The sequence below is a fragment of the Pseudorca crassidens genome, chromosome 11, assembly GCF_039906515.1.
Source record: "Pseudorca crassidens isolate mPseCra1 chromosome 11, mPseCra1.hap1, whole genome shotgun sequence".
Lineage (NCBI taxonomy): Eukaryota > Metazoa > Chordata > Mammalia > Artiodactyla > Delphinidae > Pseudorca > Pseudorca crassidens.
This window is the reverse complement of record NC_090306.1, coordinates 85,732,452-85,749,883: the sequence shown is the minus strand read 5'-3', so window position 1 is coordinate 85,749,883 and position 17,432 is coordinate 85,732,452. Positions and strand designations below refer to the sequence as shown.

The 17,432-nt window shown below is 38.3% G+C and overlaps 1 protein-coding gene across 4 annotated transcripts in view; it reads right to left on the bottom strand.

Moving 5' to 3' along the window:
• The window catches only part of ANO4 (anoctamin 4), a 450,544-nt gene that overhangs the window by 203,596 nt on the left and 229,516 nt on the right, over positions 1-17,432 (bottom strand). For 3 of the 4 annotated variants that reach the window (XM_067697681.1, XM_067697682.1, XM_067697684.1), the window contains one exon: positions 11,852-11,956. The exons of the other annotated variant lie outside the window; for it this stretch is intronic. In XM_067697681.1, coding sequence (XP_067553782.1) covers positions 11,852-11,956 — 105 coding nt within the window. The remainder of the gene's footprint in view (positions 1-11,851; positions 11,957-17,432) is intronic. 4 annotated transcript variants of the gene reach the window in all.

Sequence of the window (17,432 nt, the reverse complement as noted above, 5' to 3'; positions counted from 1 at the left end):
AGGGCTGGGATAGGGAGGGTGGGAGGGAGGGAGACGCAAGAGGGAAGAGATATGGGAACATATGTATATGTATAACTGATTCACTTTGTTATAAAGCAGAAACTAACACACCACTGTAAAGCAATTATACCCCAATAAAGATGTTAAAAAAAAAAAGGAACTAGAGAAGGAAGAACAAACAAAACCCAAAGTTAGCAGAAGGAAAGAAATCATAAAGATCAGAGCAGAAATAAATGAAATAGAAACAAAGAAAACAATAGCAAAGATCAATAAAACTACAAGCTGGTTCTTTGAGAAGATAAACAAAATTGATAAACCATTAGCCAGCCTCATCAAGAAAAAGAGGGAGAGGACTCAAATCAATAAAATTAGAAATGAAAAAGGAGAAGTTACAACAGACACCACAGAAATACAAAGCATCCTAAGAGACTACTACAAGTAACTCTATGCTAATAAAATGGACAACCTGGAAGAAATGGACAAATTCTTAGAAAGGTATAACCTTCCAAGACTGAACCAGGAAGAAATACAAAATATGAACAGACCAATCACAAGTGATGAAATTGAAACTGATTAAAAATCTTCCTAAAAACAAAAGTCCAGGACCAGATGGCTTCACAGGTGAATTCTATCAAACATTTAGAGAAGAGCTAACACACATCCTTCTCAAACTCTTCCAAAGAATTGCAGAGGAACACGCCCAAACTCATTCTATGAGGCCACCATCACCCTGATACCAAAACCAGACAAAGATACTACAAAAAAAGAAAATTACAGACCAATATCACTGATGAACATAGATGCAAAACTCCTCAACAAAATACTAGCAAACAGAATCCAACAACACATTAAAAGGATCATACGCCATGATCATCCCTGGGATTTATCCAAGGGATGCAAGGATTCTTCAATATATGCAAATCAATCAATGTGATACACCATATTAATAAATTGAAGAATAAAAACCATATGATCAACTCAGTAGATGCAGAAAAAGCTTCTGACAAAATTCAACACCCATTTATGATAAAAACTCTACAGAAAGTGGGGATAGAGGGAACCTACGTCAACATAATAAAGGTCATATATGACAAACCCACAGCAAAGAACATTCTCAATGGTGAAACACTGAAAGCATTTCCTCTAAGGTCAGGAATGAGACAAGGATGTCTACTCTCACCACTATTCTTCAACACAGTTTTGGAAGTCCTAGCCACGGCAATCAGAGAAGAAAAAGAAATAAAAAGAATACAAATTGGAAAAGAAGAAGTAAAACTGTCACTGTTTGCAGATGACATGATACTATATAGAGAGAATCCTGAAGATGCCACCAGAAAACTACTAGAGCTAATCAGTGAATTTGGTAAAGTCGCAGGATACAAAATTAATGCACAGAAATCTCTTGCATTCCTATACACTAATGATGAAAAATCTGAAAGAGAAATTAAGGAAACACTCCCATTTACCACTGCAACAAAAAGAATAAAATACCTAGGAATAAACTTACCTAGGGAGACAAAAGACCTTTGTGCAGAAAACTGTAAGACACTGATGAAAGACATTAAAAATGATACCAACAGATGGAGAGATATACCATGTTGTTGGATTGGAAGAATCAATATTGTGAAAATGACTATACTAAAAAGCAATCTACAGATTCAATGCAATCCCTATCAAATTCCCAATGGCATTTTTTACAGAACTAGAACAAAAAATCTTAAAATTTGTATGGAAACACAAAAGACCCTGAATAGCCACAGCAGTCTTGAGGGAGAAAAACGGAGCTGGAGGAATCAGAATACCTGACTTCAGACTATACTACAAAGCTACAGTAATCAAGACAATATGGTACTGTCCCAAAAACAGAAACATAGATCAATGGAACAAGACAGAAAGCCCAGAGATAAACCCACACACCTATGGTCAACTAATCTATGACAAAGGAGGCAAGAATATACAATGGAGAAAAGACAGTCTCTTCAATAAGTGGTGCTGGGAAAACAGGACAGCTACATGTAAAAAAATGAAATTAGAACATTCCCTAACACCATACACAAAAATAAACTCAAAATGGATTAGAGACCTAAACGTAACACCGGACACTATAAAACTCTTAGAGTAAAACGTAGGAAGAACACTCTTTGACATAAGTCCCAGCAAGATCTTTTTTGATCCACCTTCTACAGTAATGGAAATAAAAACAAAAATAAACAAATGGGACCTAATGTAACTTAACAGCTTTGGCACAGCAAAGGAACCACAAACAAGAAGAAAAGACAACGCTCAGAATGGGAGAAAATATTTGCAAATGAATCAACAGACAAAGGATTAATCTCCAAAATATATAAACAGCTCATGCAGCTCAATATTTAAAAAACAAACAACCCAATCCAAAAATGGGCAGAAGACCTAAATAGACATTTCTCCAAAGAAGACAAACAGATGGCCAAGAAGCATATGAAAGAATGCTCAACATCACTAATTATTAGAGAAATGCAAATCAAAACTACAATGACGTATCACCTCACACCAGTTAGAATGGGCATCATCAGAAAATCTACAAACAACAAATGCTGGAGAGGGTGTGGTGAAAAGGGAACCTTCTTGCACTGTTTGTGGGAATGTAAATTGATACAGCCACTATGGAGAACAGTATGGAGGTTCCTTAAGAAACTAAAAATAGAATTACCATATGATCCAGCAATCCCACTACTTGGTATATACCCAGAGAAAACCATAATTCAAAAAGACACATGCACCCCAATGTTCATTGCAGCACTATTTACAATAGCCAGGTCATGGAAGCAACCTAAATGCCCATCGACAGACGAATGGATAAAGAAGATATGGCACATATATACAATGGAATATTACTCAGCCATAAAAAGGAATGAAATTGGGTCATTGGTTGAGACGTGGATGGATCTGGAGACTGTCATACAGACTGAAGTAAGTCAGAAAGAGAAAAACAAATATTGTATGTTAACGCATATATGTGGAGCCTAGAAAAATGGTACTGATGAACCGGTTTGCAGGGCATAAATAGAGACACAGATGTAGAGAACAAACGTATGGACACCAAGGGGGGAAGGTGGCGGGGAGGTGGGGGTGGTGGTGTGATGAATTGGGCGATTGGGATTGACATGTATACACGGATGTGTATAAAATTGATGACTAATAAGAACCTGTTGTATAAAAAAAGAAAAATTAAATTAAAAAATTCTTTAAAAAAAAGAAAAAAGAGAAAAGAAAATACTGAGCTGAACATGTGGTCAGTAAGAAGACTGTAGAACGTGTAAACACTGCGCAGAATAAACATGTGCCCTTTGTCAGTATTTCACCATTGTCACTGATAGATCCACTTTAACTACAAGGTAAAGTTTAGGAACAAAGTGCAACCTCCTTTGATGTGAACTTTCATTCTATCCTTTAAGAAAACCCCCAACTCTGAAGTTCACCTATTTTTAGAAATCTATTTATTCAACAAGTAGTTACTGAGTACCTACCCTGGGCAGACAGTGTGCTGGGCTAAAAGCTGGGGCTTAAGTACCAGACATGACAGGCAGGACCCCTGACCTCACAGAGCTCAGGGTCCAGCCAAGGTGGGAGCAGGGCCTCTCCTTCTCTGGCACAGACGTGACAACATCCTCTTCATGCAAACAAGGTCACTTGTTAATGGATCCCTTTACCTCCCTCATACTTTTTTTCTCGAATAAAAAAATGTTTGATAATTATCTGCCTGGTAGAATTCTGTAATTAGGGTCATTAAATAAGAGAGTCCAATGTTCAGAGAAGTCAATTAAGAATGGCAAGAGAGAGAAAGAGAGAGAATTTTAAAATTCCATGCAAACCAGGTATGGACCTGCATTGTATTCAGACTCAGCAAGGGCTGTGTGAACAAAACCTGGCAGTTAACATGGGTCCCAGTAGGTGGGTACCATGCATTTGGGAAAGCAAGAGAGATTCCCAAATGATTCTCTTTTGCAAAAAGCAGGCACTCAGCCTAAAGAGACCCAGGAACTAAACAGCAGGGAATCACATTTAACAACTGAACAAGGGTCAAGAAACTCAAATTGCCTGGGAGACCAAAATTCAACTACAGCCTCTGAGTAAAGCCACAAACTCAGCATAGAAAAGAGATTTCTGAGGGCTGGCTTGTGACACTCTCCCAGAATGGAGGCAGAACAGAGAAGGCAGAGGGCCAGGAAGCAGGAGATGCTGACATTCTTCCTGTGTGGGAAGGCAAATTTGCCGCCAGAGTACTGAATCTACTCATCAAATATCTGCAATTATTTCCATTATTCCTTCAGTGAAAATCACTGGGGATGTTAGCGATTATTTGATTCTCTTGGGAAAAGAGACTGCAAATATACCGCAAGGGCTCAAACAAACAAGTGAACTGATCATCTTCTGTCACTTGTTCATTAAACCAACATTTAGTTTAGGTACGGGAGGTATAAACATGACCAAGACATGAGTGGGAAGCCTTGTACTTCCAGACAAGAGGATGAAATTGAGGAAGCAGTACTATAAAGGCAACAAAAAAACAAATCGCAAATGTTTAGACTGTTTTAGAAACAGCCTAAAAGAGTAAAAATTAAATTCCAAAAAATCAAATCGTTCGACTCCCTGCTCTTTTTAAAAAATAACCCCACCTTGGCATTATAGTTCAGGAGTACTTTAATCTCAGTATTTTCTGGTGCAGAGAAAATAAAGTGAAATGATAGGTCCCTGAAGAAGACATGAAAGGGCTGTGCAGTATCATCCAAGTATCTATATTTGTCCTCCAGCATGCCAGTTCATTACACTATTTTTATCCCGAGTTCCAAATTATTACATCTGATGCGCAGAATTCTGAAGGTATTACATATTGACCTCAAAGCCTCATTAGAAAATGAAAAAAAAAAGAAAAAGGATTGTTCATGTCTCAGTTTAAACACTTACCTGGCTGTTTTATAACCAGTTCATCTTTACATTTAGGGTCCCTTTCAGGTAAGGCCCAAGGCAGCTCCAAATTTGACCCAAGGGCTGGCTAGCAAACAAGAGGTGCTCAATGCTCATTTAAAATAAAAGCTGGTTTAAGATGATATCAATTGTCATTTTCTTCTTCTTCTAATTATCTCAGTGCCGTTGCTTGAAAGAATCTGTTTTTCTCTTGGATTCCGAGTTAAACAGGAAGAAAGTGGGAAAGGACGACAATTTATTCAGAGCCAACCAGGTGTGAAGGACTGTGAGGCTTTCAGCCTCAGAACACCTTAGGAGACAGGCAGTATGAGAAAGAAGCCAGGTTCAGAGGTGCTAAGTATGGTCACACAGCTCACAAGTGACAGAGATGAACCTGAACCCAGGACTGACTCCCAAATCCAGGCTATTTCTAGCTGACTCCTTGGCTTTGTGGAAAGCATTCTACTGTTCTTAAATCATGTTTGGCTTTCAAGAATAGGAAGTCATTTAACCAGCAAACAACTGTCACAGTTTTAACATTTATCTGAATAAAGCTAGACTTTACATCTGTAGCCCGACAAGTCTGACACTTTTACAAATTTAACAAATAGATCAAATTAAATGTTTTTTAAAAATTCAGGAAAACACAGAGCCTTAGCACAGCTTTGAGCACCTTAGGCTGGGATTTTAAGAACCAAACACTGCTTAGCATTATATGGCACTAGCAAGACTAGGAAGGACCCTCTAGAAGTTCAAAGAGAAAAGAGAAAGAGGGTCCCTCTAGGACCCTCTGCTCTTCAAATGAATCTGATAACGTCCCTAAGGCAGAGACTGCCTGGTGGACCAAGAAGAAGAAAAAGTAAGCCTAATTTAGAAAACTCAAAATAAATAATTGGAAAGGACATAAATCCTTCCTTAGCTGGCTTTATTCCTTTCTAATAGGTCAGTGGTTTTCAAAGTGTGCTCCTGGGAACCCCAGGATTCTTTTGAGGAACTTCAGGGGCCATGGAGGCCAAAAAGGAAACTGCGCAAAGTCCTACACCGTTTACCCCTACCTACTCCAAGCAGCTCAGTTATCTGTCTTACACAGATATTATATGTGATAATATAATATATAATTATATTCTAATTATATATTTATATTACATAATATCAATATTATTGATATTATATATAAAAATATATGGGGGGAAAAGACAGATTCCAACTTTTAAAAAGTTTGGAGACCCCTGCTAGTGTGTTATGGCAACAATTAAATGGGTATGTTAACATTTCCCCAAAGAAAAACTGGGACAAGCAAGCTGGGGTTCTAATGGTTACAGATGTGAGAGCAGGCACTTTTCTTCTGCCGTGGAAAGGTAACTCGAAATGCTTTAAGATTCAAAATGTGCCTTTAAAAATACAAGTCATGAGTTTTTTAAAAATGTGTGGTTGGGAAGGATGCTGTTTATAAAATTACAGAGCATACACGACGGCATGGGGTGCCCACAACACACTCTGCAAAGGGGCCGAGATCATTAACTCGTGCCCAAGACAGCGTGTTTCTTAAGAGGAGCTTCTCCTGCAACTGCTCCATTCTAAAGAGAAGACAGACACCTTGGCCACTTCTGCAACAAGGCAGCTAATGACGGCACCTCTTCCAGCACTGGGAACGACATAGAGAAGGACTGTATACCTGATGCAAACTTTGCTCAGTAGTCTCGGTTCTCTTCTCACAACTAGAAGCAAGATCAGTGATGTTGTGCATTAAAAACCCTAAAAGTCTACTGACCATAATTGTCCCTTCTCTGGAAAGAGCGTGAGCTTTGGATGTAGACAAACCTGGGTTCAAACACTAGTCCTCCCACTTACTATTAGATTGGGTGCTTTAACTTGTTCAAGCTTTAATTTCTTTACCTTTTAAGTGGGGATAATACAACGTACCAGAGAGGATTGTTGTGAGGAATGAAGAGAAGGTGGCCGCCAACACGTCCACAGCGCTTACCGTGTGCCAGGCACTAAGGGTTTTGCACAGACTTTCTATAACTACCTCCCTTTTATAGATGTGGAAATTAAGGCAAAGAGAGTTTAAGACTAAATAAAATAATACAGGTAAAAAGTCAACCACAGAGTTGCCAGACAAGATGTTCAACTGATGTCAGTTCCTCCCTCTCCCCCATCTTCCCCTTTGAAACAGCATAGCCATGTGAATTAAAAATACAATGGGAGGGCTTCCCTGGTGGCGCAGTGATTGAGAGTCCGCCTGCCGATGCAGGGGACGCGGGTTCGTGCCCCGGTCCAGGAAGATCCCGCATGCCGCGGAGCGGCTGGGCCCGTGAGCCATGGCCGCTGAGCCTGTGTGTCCGGAGGCTGTGGGAGAGGCAACGGGAGAGGCCACAACAGTGAGAGGCCCGCGTACCGAAAAAAAAAATACAATGGGAAATCAGGGCTCAAGACACTGGATTCAAAACGACTCACTGGATGTCACTGAGAAATGACTAAGTCTCATCACCTACAGAAGCAAGAGCACCACCAACGTGGGAACAGCTATAGGATTGCTTAGGGGCATATGCAGGCACAAAGGGTCGGACTATAGCATAACAATCATCCAATAATCCTTCCAACCTCCCAGTTCTCCTTCCAAATACTTTGCTATTTGCTCTCTCTCGTTCCCTAGTCCATTAGAACCTAATGGGCTACATCACAATAAAGTCTGCAGGGTATGAATGCCGCTCAGGAGTCCCCAGAGTCTATACAGTTGGCCCTCTATATCCACAGGTTTCCCATCCAAGCTGCTCCACTGGCTACTGCTGAGCTGCCCCCTTTGTGAGTCTACAGTGGAATTCACTCACTCATGCATTAACAAAATTTACTGAGCAGCTACTATACTCCATACTCTGCTCAAGGAACTGGGTATACAACAAAGAAACAGGAAGATGAGACTGCTGCCTTCACAGAGCCTCCAAAGTTCCCTGAATGCTGAAGGATCTGTTCCTTCCTCAGGCTGCAGAATCTCAGCCATGGCTGGCAGTTCAGGCGGCCCAGGCACAGGCCCCACAGGCACACAACACAACCACTCCCTCTCTTCCCACCCACCTACAAGAAGCCATGCTACCACTGCAGGACACTCCAAGGAAGCCTGTCTTAGGACATTCCTCCTGTCTATTTCTCTCTCTCTCTCTCTCTTCTTCTCCTATCTAAGCATCAGGCACTCAGGAGCTCAGACTTTCAGAGAACAAGAGGCAGGAACTTTAGGCAACACAAAACTCTGCAGAGGACTTCCCTGGTGGCGCAGTGGTTAAGGATCCGCCTGCCAATGCAGGGGACATGGGTTCAAGCTCTGGTCTGGGAAAATCCAACATGCCGCGGAGCAACTAAACCCATGACCCACAACTACTGAGCCTGAGCTCTGAAGCCCGCAAGCCACAACTACTGAGCACACATGCCACAACTACTGAAGCCCACGCGCCTAGAGCCTGCGCTCCGCAACAAGAGAAGCCACCACAATGAGAAGCCCGGGAACCACAATGAAGTATAGCCCGCACACAGCAAGAAGACCCAATGCACCCAAAAACAAGCAAATAAATAAATAAATAAATTTACTTAAAAAAAAAACAAACAAAAAACTCTGCTGAAACAAAGGCATTGAAGAGACCTGGCTGCTAACTTGGGATGAGAATAGAAAGGGAGGGAAAAAAAACATGAAGGAAACAATACACACACACCCAAACACAAGTATCTCCTTACATTAGACTGCCACATATAAAGGCTTTTCTCCTAGAAAGCAAATGGGTTGCTTTCACTTTGAACAATAAGACAAAGTTTTTCCTGAATCCAACTGTGCACCAAAACGTTCACCACTGCTTTAAAGAGTTATGCCTAGTACAGTACCTGGCATATGACAGGTGAGATGGATACATGAATGGATGGATAAAATAACTCTTTCCTTCCTATAAGCCATACATCTGATACGGGGGAAGTTGAAAAACAACTTATGGACGGTTAACCATTCTGAGACATCTTCTTTTGAACAGATGAAGCTATACTTAGGGCATAAGCAATATAGGAAAAAATGTATTTTACCATGTAGAAGAATGGTAGAGGATTTCTTGCATCCAGATGTAACAACATAAGAATCAAACTGTAAAAATCCAAAGTAGTTCATTTTTTCCTAATCATTTTTATCTCACTTTTTATTTAGCATAACAAGGACTGACATACAATGAAATATTGACTTTATCATATATTAATCATATCGCCTGGGGAGGTATATTCACCTTTAAAATGGAGAAAATAGTATCTATTAATTACAGTTGTTTTAACAATGACAAGAGATAGTAAGGGAGAGCACTTACTATGATGGCTGCTAAGACACTCAAGAAATGTTTGAAACATGCGGGCACACACGCGCGCGCACACACACGCACGCGCGCGCGCGCACACACACACACACACACAGAGTCTTCTAGCTCAATCTTGAAGGTCATACATATATGTCCACAAATTCTAAGAAACAGTGAAATCTTTCCATCATCCTGCTAATCCCAATAAAAACATTTGTAGCAGACAAGGAGTTTTACTGATGTTCAAATCCTATATTTTTTACATTTTTTATATTTTGGTCTTTCAAAGCTTTCTACAAACAATAATCTAAGGTACAGTCCCTTGAAGAACCAAGCCATGTGTTTTTATACTTAGAAATTTCAATGAACTGATTAAACATCTGAATCATATTTGGAATCTCTAGTTAGACTCTAAAGGTAGATAAACGGCCCAAATCTTTCTTACACGAGTTGCCCCAGACTGTGTGGACAGCTTCCCAAACCTACTTAGCATAAAACTTGTTTTTTAAACAAGAAAATAAACAGATTAATTCTCAAACATTGGAAAATTCTTAAACCTATAAAACTTGATTTGCTTTCTAAAATGAAGTAATATTTCCCTTTTCTTGTTTTTAAATTTAAATATTAAGTTCTCACAAACTTGTACTCTTCTACTTGTTCATAAAGAGATCACCATTCTAAACTATAAAACAGTTAACATCATAAACAAATGTGTTTTTACTAAGGTGTGCTCACAAAAACTATGATAAAAATAGTCTTATGAACATTTAGTTCATTTTTTTTACAATATTACTAGCTTTTTGATAAGTTTTTTTAACATCTTTATTGGAGTATAATTGCTTTACAATGGTGTGTTAGTTTCTGCTTTATAACAAAGTGAATCAGCTATACGTATACATATATCCCCATAACTCCTCCCTCTTGCATCTCCCTCCGTCTCACCCTCTCTATCCCACCCCTCTAGGTGGTCACAAAGCACCGAGCTGATCTCCGTGTGCTATGCGGCTGCTTCTCACTAGCTATCAGTTTTACATTTGGTAGTGTATGTATGTTCACGCCACTCTCTCACTTTGTCCCAGCTTACCCTTCCCCCTCCCCGTGTCCTCAAGTCCATTCTCTAGTAGATCTGCGTCTTTATTCCCATCCTAAGATCATTCAGCCCTAAAAAAATCGAAGTTCATCTCCTATATCTGCATAGAAGCCAGCTTTTATCATTTATTAAAAAAAAATCCTTTCAGCAAAGTATAATCTATCATCTTTCAAATCAAAGGAAGTAATTACACAATTTTATAACTTTCCATGAAAAGTTAATTTCTTTCCAATGTCTATTAATTTGATTTTTATTCTCCTGGGGACATTTTTTCGCTTTTATTCAGTAACCTAGTGTGAAGGGATTGCCCACCCAGAACAAATAGTTGGTCCTCTTATAGTCTTCATTAAAAATATTTCTCTCAGAAGTAGCCTCATCTCCTTCAATTCCAGGATCCTTCACCTCAGTGTTTGAACCCTATACCAAGTACATTCATGAAGGAATTAAACGAAGGGTAGGAGACTCTCCATTCCACTCTGGTCTCCATTATTTATCTTATTATGTCAGCACTTAACTTCTCCCACCCTGAGCTGTCCTACCTGTAAAGTGGACTTAGTAATTACCCCGTAAGGTCAGGAGGGTAGTGCAATGACAAAAGGGGATAAATAGTACTAAAATGCTTTAAAATGTTCACAGAAAATATAGAAATATAAATATAATTTAGAAATATGTATTTCATTGTATAGAAATGCAATGTCACAAAACTAAAAGTAGCAAAAGATTGCAGTAGTTCTTTATACAAGGCTCGTCCAGTCTACACTCTTCAAATCCAATATTACATAATACTATTTGATATTAAAAGACTAACATTATCTAGAATTAGAGCTCTGACAGCAGAACATGAATGCTGATGACTTAGTATGTGATACTGCATCCCCAACCTCAATGCTAAATCTCTAACCTGAGCAAATGTATTGATTATGATAAAGTTCTTAGTGAAAACTGTATAACAATAAAACAGCGGAAGAAGAGTAAACCTTGATTAATCAAAATGCTTAGAAAAGAGGAGTTTACTTCTCGGTCACGGCCCAGCATCAATGACTCCAATACCCATTTTGGACAATAAAATTCCCCTGATTTCAGCTTACTGCGTCAACATTTACTTCTTACTACTGATATCTGAGTGAAGGAATAGTATTCTGTTTTCTTAAAGATTTTTCTTTGATTATGATTAATCAAGGAATCTAAAAAATTATAATACCCAGTTACTTACTAAATATTATAGCATACTAACTATACAGAATTTATAATCCCTCTACAGTTTTCCCACTAGGCTTCATCGAAGACCCCAAAGCTATGTGGTTCAGTTTCAAAAATTAAACCAGCATTTCACTAACCATCTCTTCTGGTATCAAAATTATTTTACACAGCATCTCTTTTAAGACATCATTTTATTTTAAAGCTTGGCATCTAAGGTTTCTAGTTTTACTACCCCTCCCAAGTGTTATAACACTTTCTCCTTTCACGGTGAATTTAAAATGGGAGTGAAACTTACTTTCTTGTATTGCATTAAGAATCTCTGAAAAGTCCACATCACTCTTTGGCCCGTCAGGTAGTATTTGCATATCCAGCTGGTAGCTTTGCAAATCCACACCTCCTTCTAGAGAAACGAAAGATATTCATGGAGTTTGCACTGGTTATCAGACAGCCCAGCATCAGGGTCCCAAGGAGAAGCAATGTCAAAATCTAAAAAGAACAGCCAGCTGGTTTGCCAATGATCCTCCCACGTGGATAAATGACTTTTAAAAAATGAGGAACATTACCAGCCATTTGCCCCTTATGGGACCAAAAAGGTTTAATTGTATTTCCAAGGCAAAAATAAGGCAATTACTTTATTAAAATACCACATACTTCATAGTATTTATGGATGATTTCCTAGGTGAAGAATATAATATGCTAGTCTCCATCCAAGGACATTTAAAATTATTCTCAGCTTCTACATGGCTAAAAAGGGACATTCACCACTAATACTTTATGAAACCATCTTCCTTAAAATGGTAATAATTTATTTAAAGGAAAGGATTTAATATTCCTGATATCACAGAAAAACGGTATCAATTTTTTCTCTCACAGTTGGACTTCCCCTGTTATATCATTTACTTTTCAATTATACCAGAATACTTTAATTTATTCTATGAAGTAGTTAAGGCCCTTGTACTAGGTTTGCCCAGTGTATTTTTGGTGTGTTCTAAAGAAAGAGGGTTTTTTAATGCTGCTCCACACACCTATACGACATTTAAGGAAGTCAAAGAAACCAAGATATCAAAAAGTAGCTTTATCATTAATAATAATAAATCTCTGAATGCTTCTTAAAATAATCAGTAAGAACATCTCAATCTGATGAGTCTGGAAGGGCTAAACGTCAGTGCTAAAATAAACAGAGCGCCTGATAAATAAAATGGGGCACACTCTAGCTTCCAAAATTTTTGTAGAAATAATTCTTTTATAAGCCCAGGAATTATTATTAGCCTTGAATAAAATTTCAGTTACATCCCTAAAACTCAAGAAGAATGACACAGTTGCTATCTTACAGGAACACTCTTTCTGGGAGGGGAATGGACACAAGTAACTATAATAGAAGGTGAGCCTTAGGAGGGCAGGAACTTTTGTCTGCATGCTATAATCCATCACTTAGAACAGTGTCTAGCAGAGTAGGCCCTGAACTAATGTAGATGGAATGAATTTATGAGGATATGCGGTACTTATGAAACAAAGGCAGGAGAGTAACAAGTAAAGCTATAAGCTCAGATTCCAGAGGCAGACAAACCAGCATTCAAATTCTTACTAGGGAACACCAAATCTCTCTAGATCTTAGTTTCCTCATCCATGAAATGGGTGATTGTAACAGTCACACAGAGTAGCCATGAGGATTAAATGAGATAATGCATGAAAAGCTCTTAGCTGTCATAGCACTCAGTAAATGGAAGCCATTACTATTATCATCCATAATAATTTATTATATAGCAACACTGGCATTTCTACAGAAACTATCCAGCCAATTGAATAATGAGAAAGAATCCATAAGTCAATTATTTGGGACCAGCATGCATTTAAAGTGACAGTTAAGCACTGCAGACACAGCAGTGAATTTTTAAATGCATGCATTCAGTTGGCTCATTGCAAGGGCTGAAGTTATCGGTGAGACTAAGCTTCTCAATGGAACAGAACAAAGATGTCTTCCTGCTGGCCCAGAATTTAAATGAGCTATCTGCTTTTTTCTCCACCATGGCCAGCTACCTTGAATGGGTAGGGAAAAGTTTTGATGCTTTTCAGCCTCTACTAAGGCTAGTCACCTTTGTTCTGCTCAATAACCAAAGATCCAAAGATCTCACAATGACATCGACAGGGAAAAAAAAAAAAAATTCAATACCACTTTTCAGCCAGGCTGCGTGCTATGTACTTTATTATCTCACTTAGTTTTTACTCTAACCTTGAAAAGGAGGTGCAGTAAGAAGTAGTAATTTGCCCCCAAAAGCTATTAAGTTGTAAAGATGTAATACCAACCCATGCCCTTAACTGGTCTTTAAAATCACACATACAAGCAGTCAAAAACACAGGCTGTTAGAAATAAGACAATTTACCAATTTTCACTGGACTTAACAATAGTCCAGGACTTCACACCAGGACAAAAGTCATTACATAACCTAAAAAAGCAAATGACTTCTAAAATAGTCTAATAAATAGAAGCCCAATTTATTTCCTTGCTGTTTGTCACAGGAGTTCATAAATTCATGTGGAAGTAGTTATGACTATGAAATAACTCATTTTTCATAACTGAAAGTCCATAATTTTTAATAAATTTTTTGTTAGAGGACAGGTAAGAGCATAAGAAGTCACAAAAGAAGAAACATAAAGAGGCATTCAGGTCATCAAAGTCTGTCTTTAAAGAATATTAAAGACGTGGGGAAGAAAAAAGTGAAGAAAGTGGATATAAGGATACAGATAAAAATATAGATATATCTCAAGTACACTAAAAACCACACTATTTTATATGACTAGAAAAGGAAGAAAATACTGCATTAGGTACAGAAGTTCTCTCATCTGTGAAATGGGTATATTTTGTTTTATTCTTTATTTTTTCTATGTTTTTCACAATATGCAAAATATTTTAAAGTTATTTAAAAATTCAGATTGTGGCAGTAGAGGATATTAAGTTTTTAAAATTAAGGATTCAAGACTTAAAGACTACAGATGTTAAACCATTAAGGAACTAATTTAATAAAACTTTTTCCAAATTAATACAATTCTTAACCTATATAAGTCAATCTAAATTGCAAGATACAACATTCTATTCATAGTAAACATTAAGATCGCATTTAGAATCCTTAAAATATAAGGCATTTTTCTTCCTCTGCTCTAGAAGAAATACAAAATTTATTTATTTTATGAAATACAAGACGTATTTCATAAAGTCCAAAAAAGTGTATTTTATGAAAATATACTTTCATAAGATATAAGGGTCTGGAATTTCCGGCAGTAAGTCATTCACTAAAGTCTAAGATGACGAAGTAGGGGATGCTGTAAAACAAGGACTACTGTACACTTTCCTAAATGGAGAGTGATCACTGGACAAGGATATTTTCAAATGAATCCGTCAAGGTGACAATCTTCACCCTTAGCACGTTCTGCCCAAGTGAAAGAGCCTGAATAACTTCAATATACAAGGAGTTGTGTGTCTACTTTGGACTTCTGATATTTAATTAATCATTGTTAATCCTGTAGTGTTGGTGTGACTTCTAAAAGTTGAGAACTGGACTTCTTCCTATGGTCACGGATGTCTCTGACTTTGAGTCAAAACACAAAGCTCTGAAAAAACTAGGCAAGTGGGTGGAGGTGTCATGGCTTCAAACTGAAGGGTCTCAGTAATTGACATGCAACTAAGTGCAATCCCAAGAAAAGGAAACAAATAAGTTACATTAGAGAGGGAAGCTAAAAACATTTCCTAAAGGTGTGGAGAACCTACTGAACAATTTTTAAAAATGAAAAATAGCAACAAAATTCATGCGATCTCCAAATTTACCTTTAGCTTTTCTCACGCTTGATTGACAGGAGTGAGTAAATTCAAATCTTAATTGTGATTTGTAGTATGAGTAAAACTGAAAGTAGTTTCGATAAAAGTAAACCTGATAACAGCACTTGCATTCAATAAAACGTCTTCAGCTGAGCAAACATCTTAAAAATTCACTTTAGATTTGTACCTGGCGTACATGGATTTTAGCTAAATGCTTATATACAAAAGGAACCAAAAAAAGCTTCAAATATGAATTTCTTAGTTACCAAATATGTCGATTCCTCTCCCATCCCAACCATCTCTTGTCTATAGAAATCCCTTTCTACTTTTTTTGTTTGTTTTTTTTTCGGTACACGGGCCGCTCACTGTTGTGGCCCCTCCCATTGGGGAGCACAGGCTCCAGACGCGCAGGCTCAGCGGCCATGGCTCACGGGCCCAGCCGCTCCATGGCACGTGGGATCTTCCCGGACCGGGGCACGAAGCCGTGTCCCCTGCATCGGCAGGCAGACTCTCAACCACTGCGTCACTAGGGATGCCCCCCTTTCTACTTTTAAGGCCCCTCCTAAATGCTCTGTGCTTCAAGCATTTCTTGATTCTAACAAGTAAATACCTTTTTTCACCCACTGAACCCATATCTATATCTATATTTTATCTTTTTTACAGTACATGTTTTCCATCAAAATTACCTAGCACCGTGTAGACACAGACAAATGTGAGTTCCTAGTCCTCCCTGCCTAGATTTCTTCCTCATCTCTAGCACTTTTGACTAGATTGTAAGTTGATGCAGGCCTGGCACCAAACTGCATCCACCTTTTTGTCTCCTACAGAACCTAGGACAAGGCCTTGAACACATTAGTGTCTCGGTTAAAGCTCTTTTACGGCAATTTCACATTACTAGCAACAGCAGTGGATACTGACTAAGAAAATGTCCCAGCTTTCCTTTCGTCCACAACTTTAACACATCTTGATAGGTTATCTATAGATCAGGGGTGCCCAACCCCTGGGCCGAGGACGGGTACCTCGGAGATGAGTGGAGGGGGAGCGAGAGAAGCTTCATCTGCCACTCTCCACTGCTCGTGTTACTCCCTGAACCAACCACCAGACCCCGGCCCGTGGAAAAGTTGTCTTTCACGAAACTGGTCCCTGGTGCCAAAAAGGTTGGGGACCGCTGCTATAGATGACTATGAAAGTCATATTCTAAATCATACATTTGCTCTTCCCTTCCCTTCTTTTTAAAATTTGTCAAATAATAAAGAAAACCTTCAAGTACCAAAGAGCTTATAACGAAAATCAGCAGTGGACAACTCTACCCCTTCTTCAACCCCAATCCTATATCCTCAGTCCAACCACTTTTAAGAGTTTCTGTTTTTACTTCCTTTAGATCTCTCTATATGTGTATCCCATTGTTTCTTGATCAATTTTATACAGTTGACCCTTGAACAACTCGGGTTTGAACTGCATAGGTGCACTTATACAGGACTATTTTTCAAGAGTAAATAGTACAGTACTTAAGAGTGCACGTGGTTGAATCCGCTGATGGGAAGGAACCACTGACTGGGAGAGCCAACTATATATTATACGCAGATTAACCGCCTCCCCCCATTGTTTAAGGATCAAATATCTGTTACATAGTTTTCTGCTATGATACAAGACAATATAACTTACTATTACTGCCACTCCCCCTTGCCCCCCACTCACCCATCAAATCATTATTATTGATATAATTTTTCTATTATATTGCCTTAGTATAGTAGCTTTAAATAAATTACTTAAAATTCAATTTTTTTGTTCAATCAAATACAGATGATCTTATATTTGCAAGTTAACACAAAATGATATAAAAAGCATATTTTGACACTACACTGACCTGGATTCAAATTCCATTTTTCTGTGTTCCTAAGCCATTAAATAATGAACCTCATTTTCCTCATTTATAAAATGAAGGGACAATTTTTTGAGCGCTTTTAAAAATTATCAATTATTTACACATATGTAAATAATTTGGTTCATAGTGTTAAGCCATCATGATCCACTAAAAATTTTAAGTGATATACTCCCCTTCTCT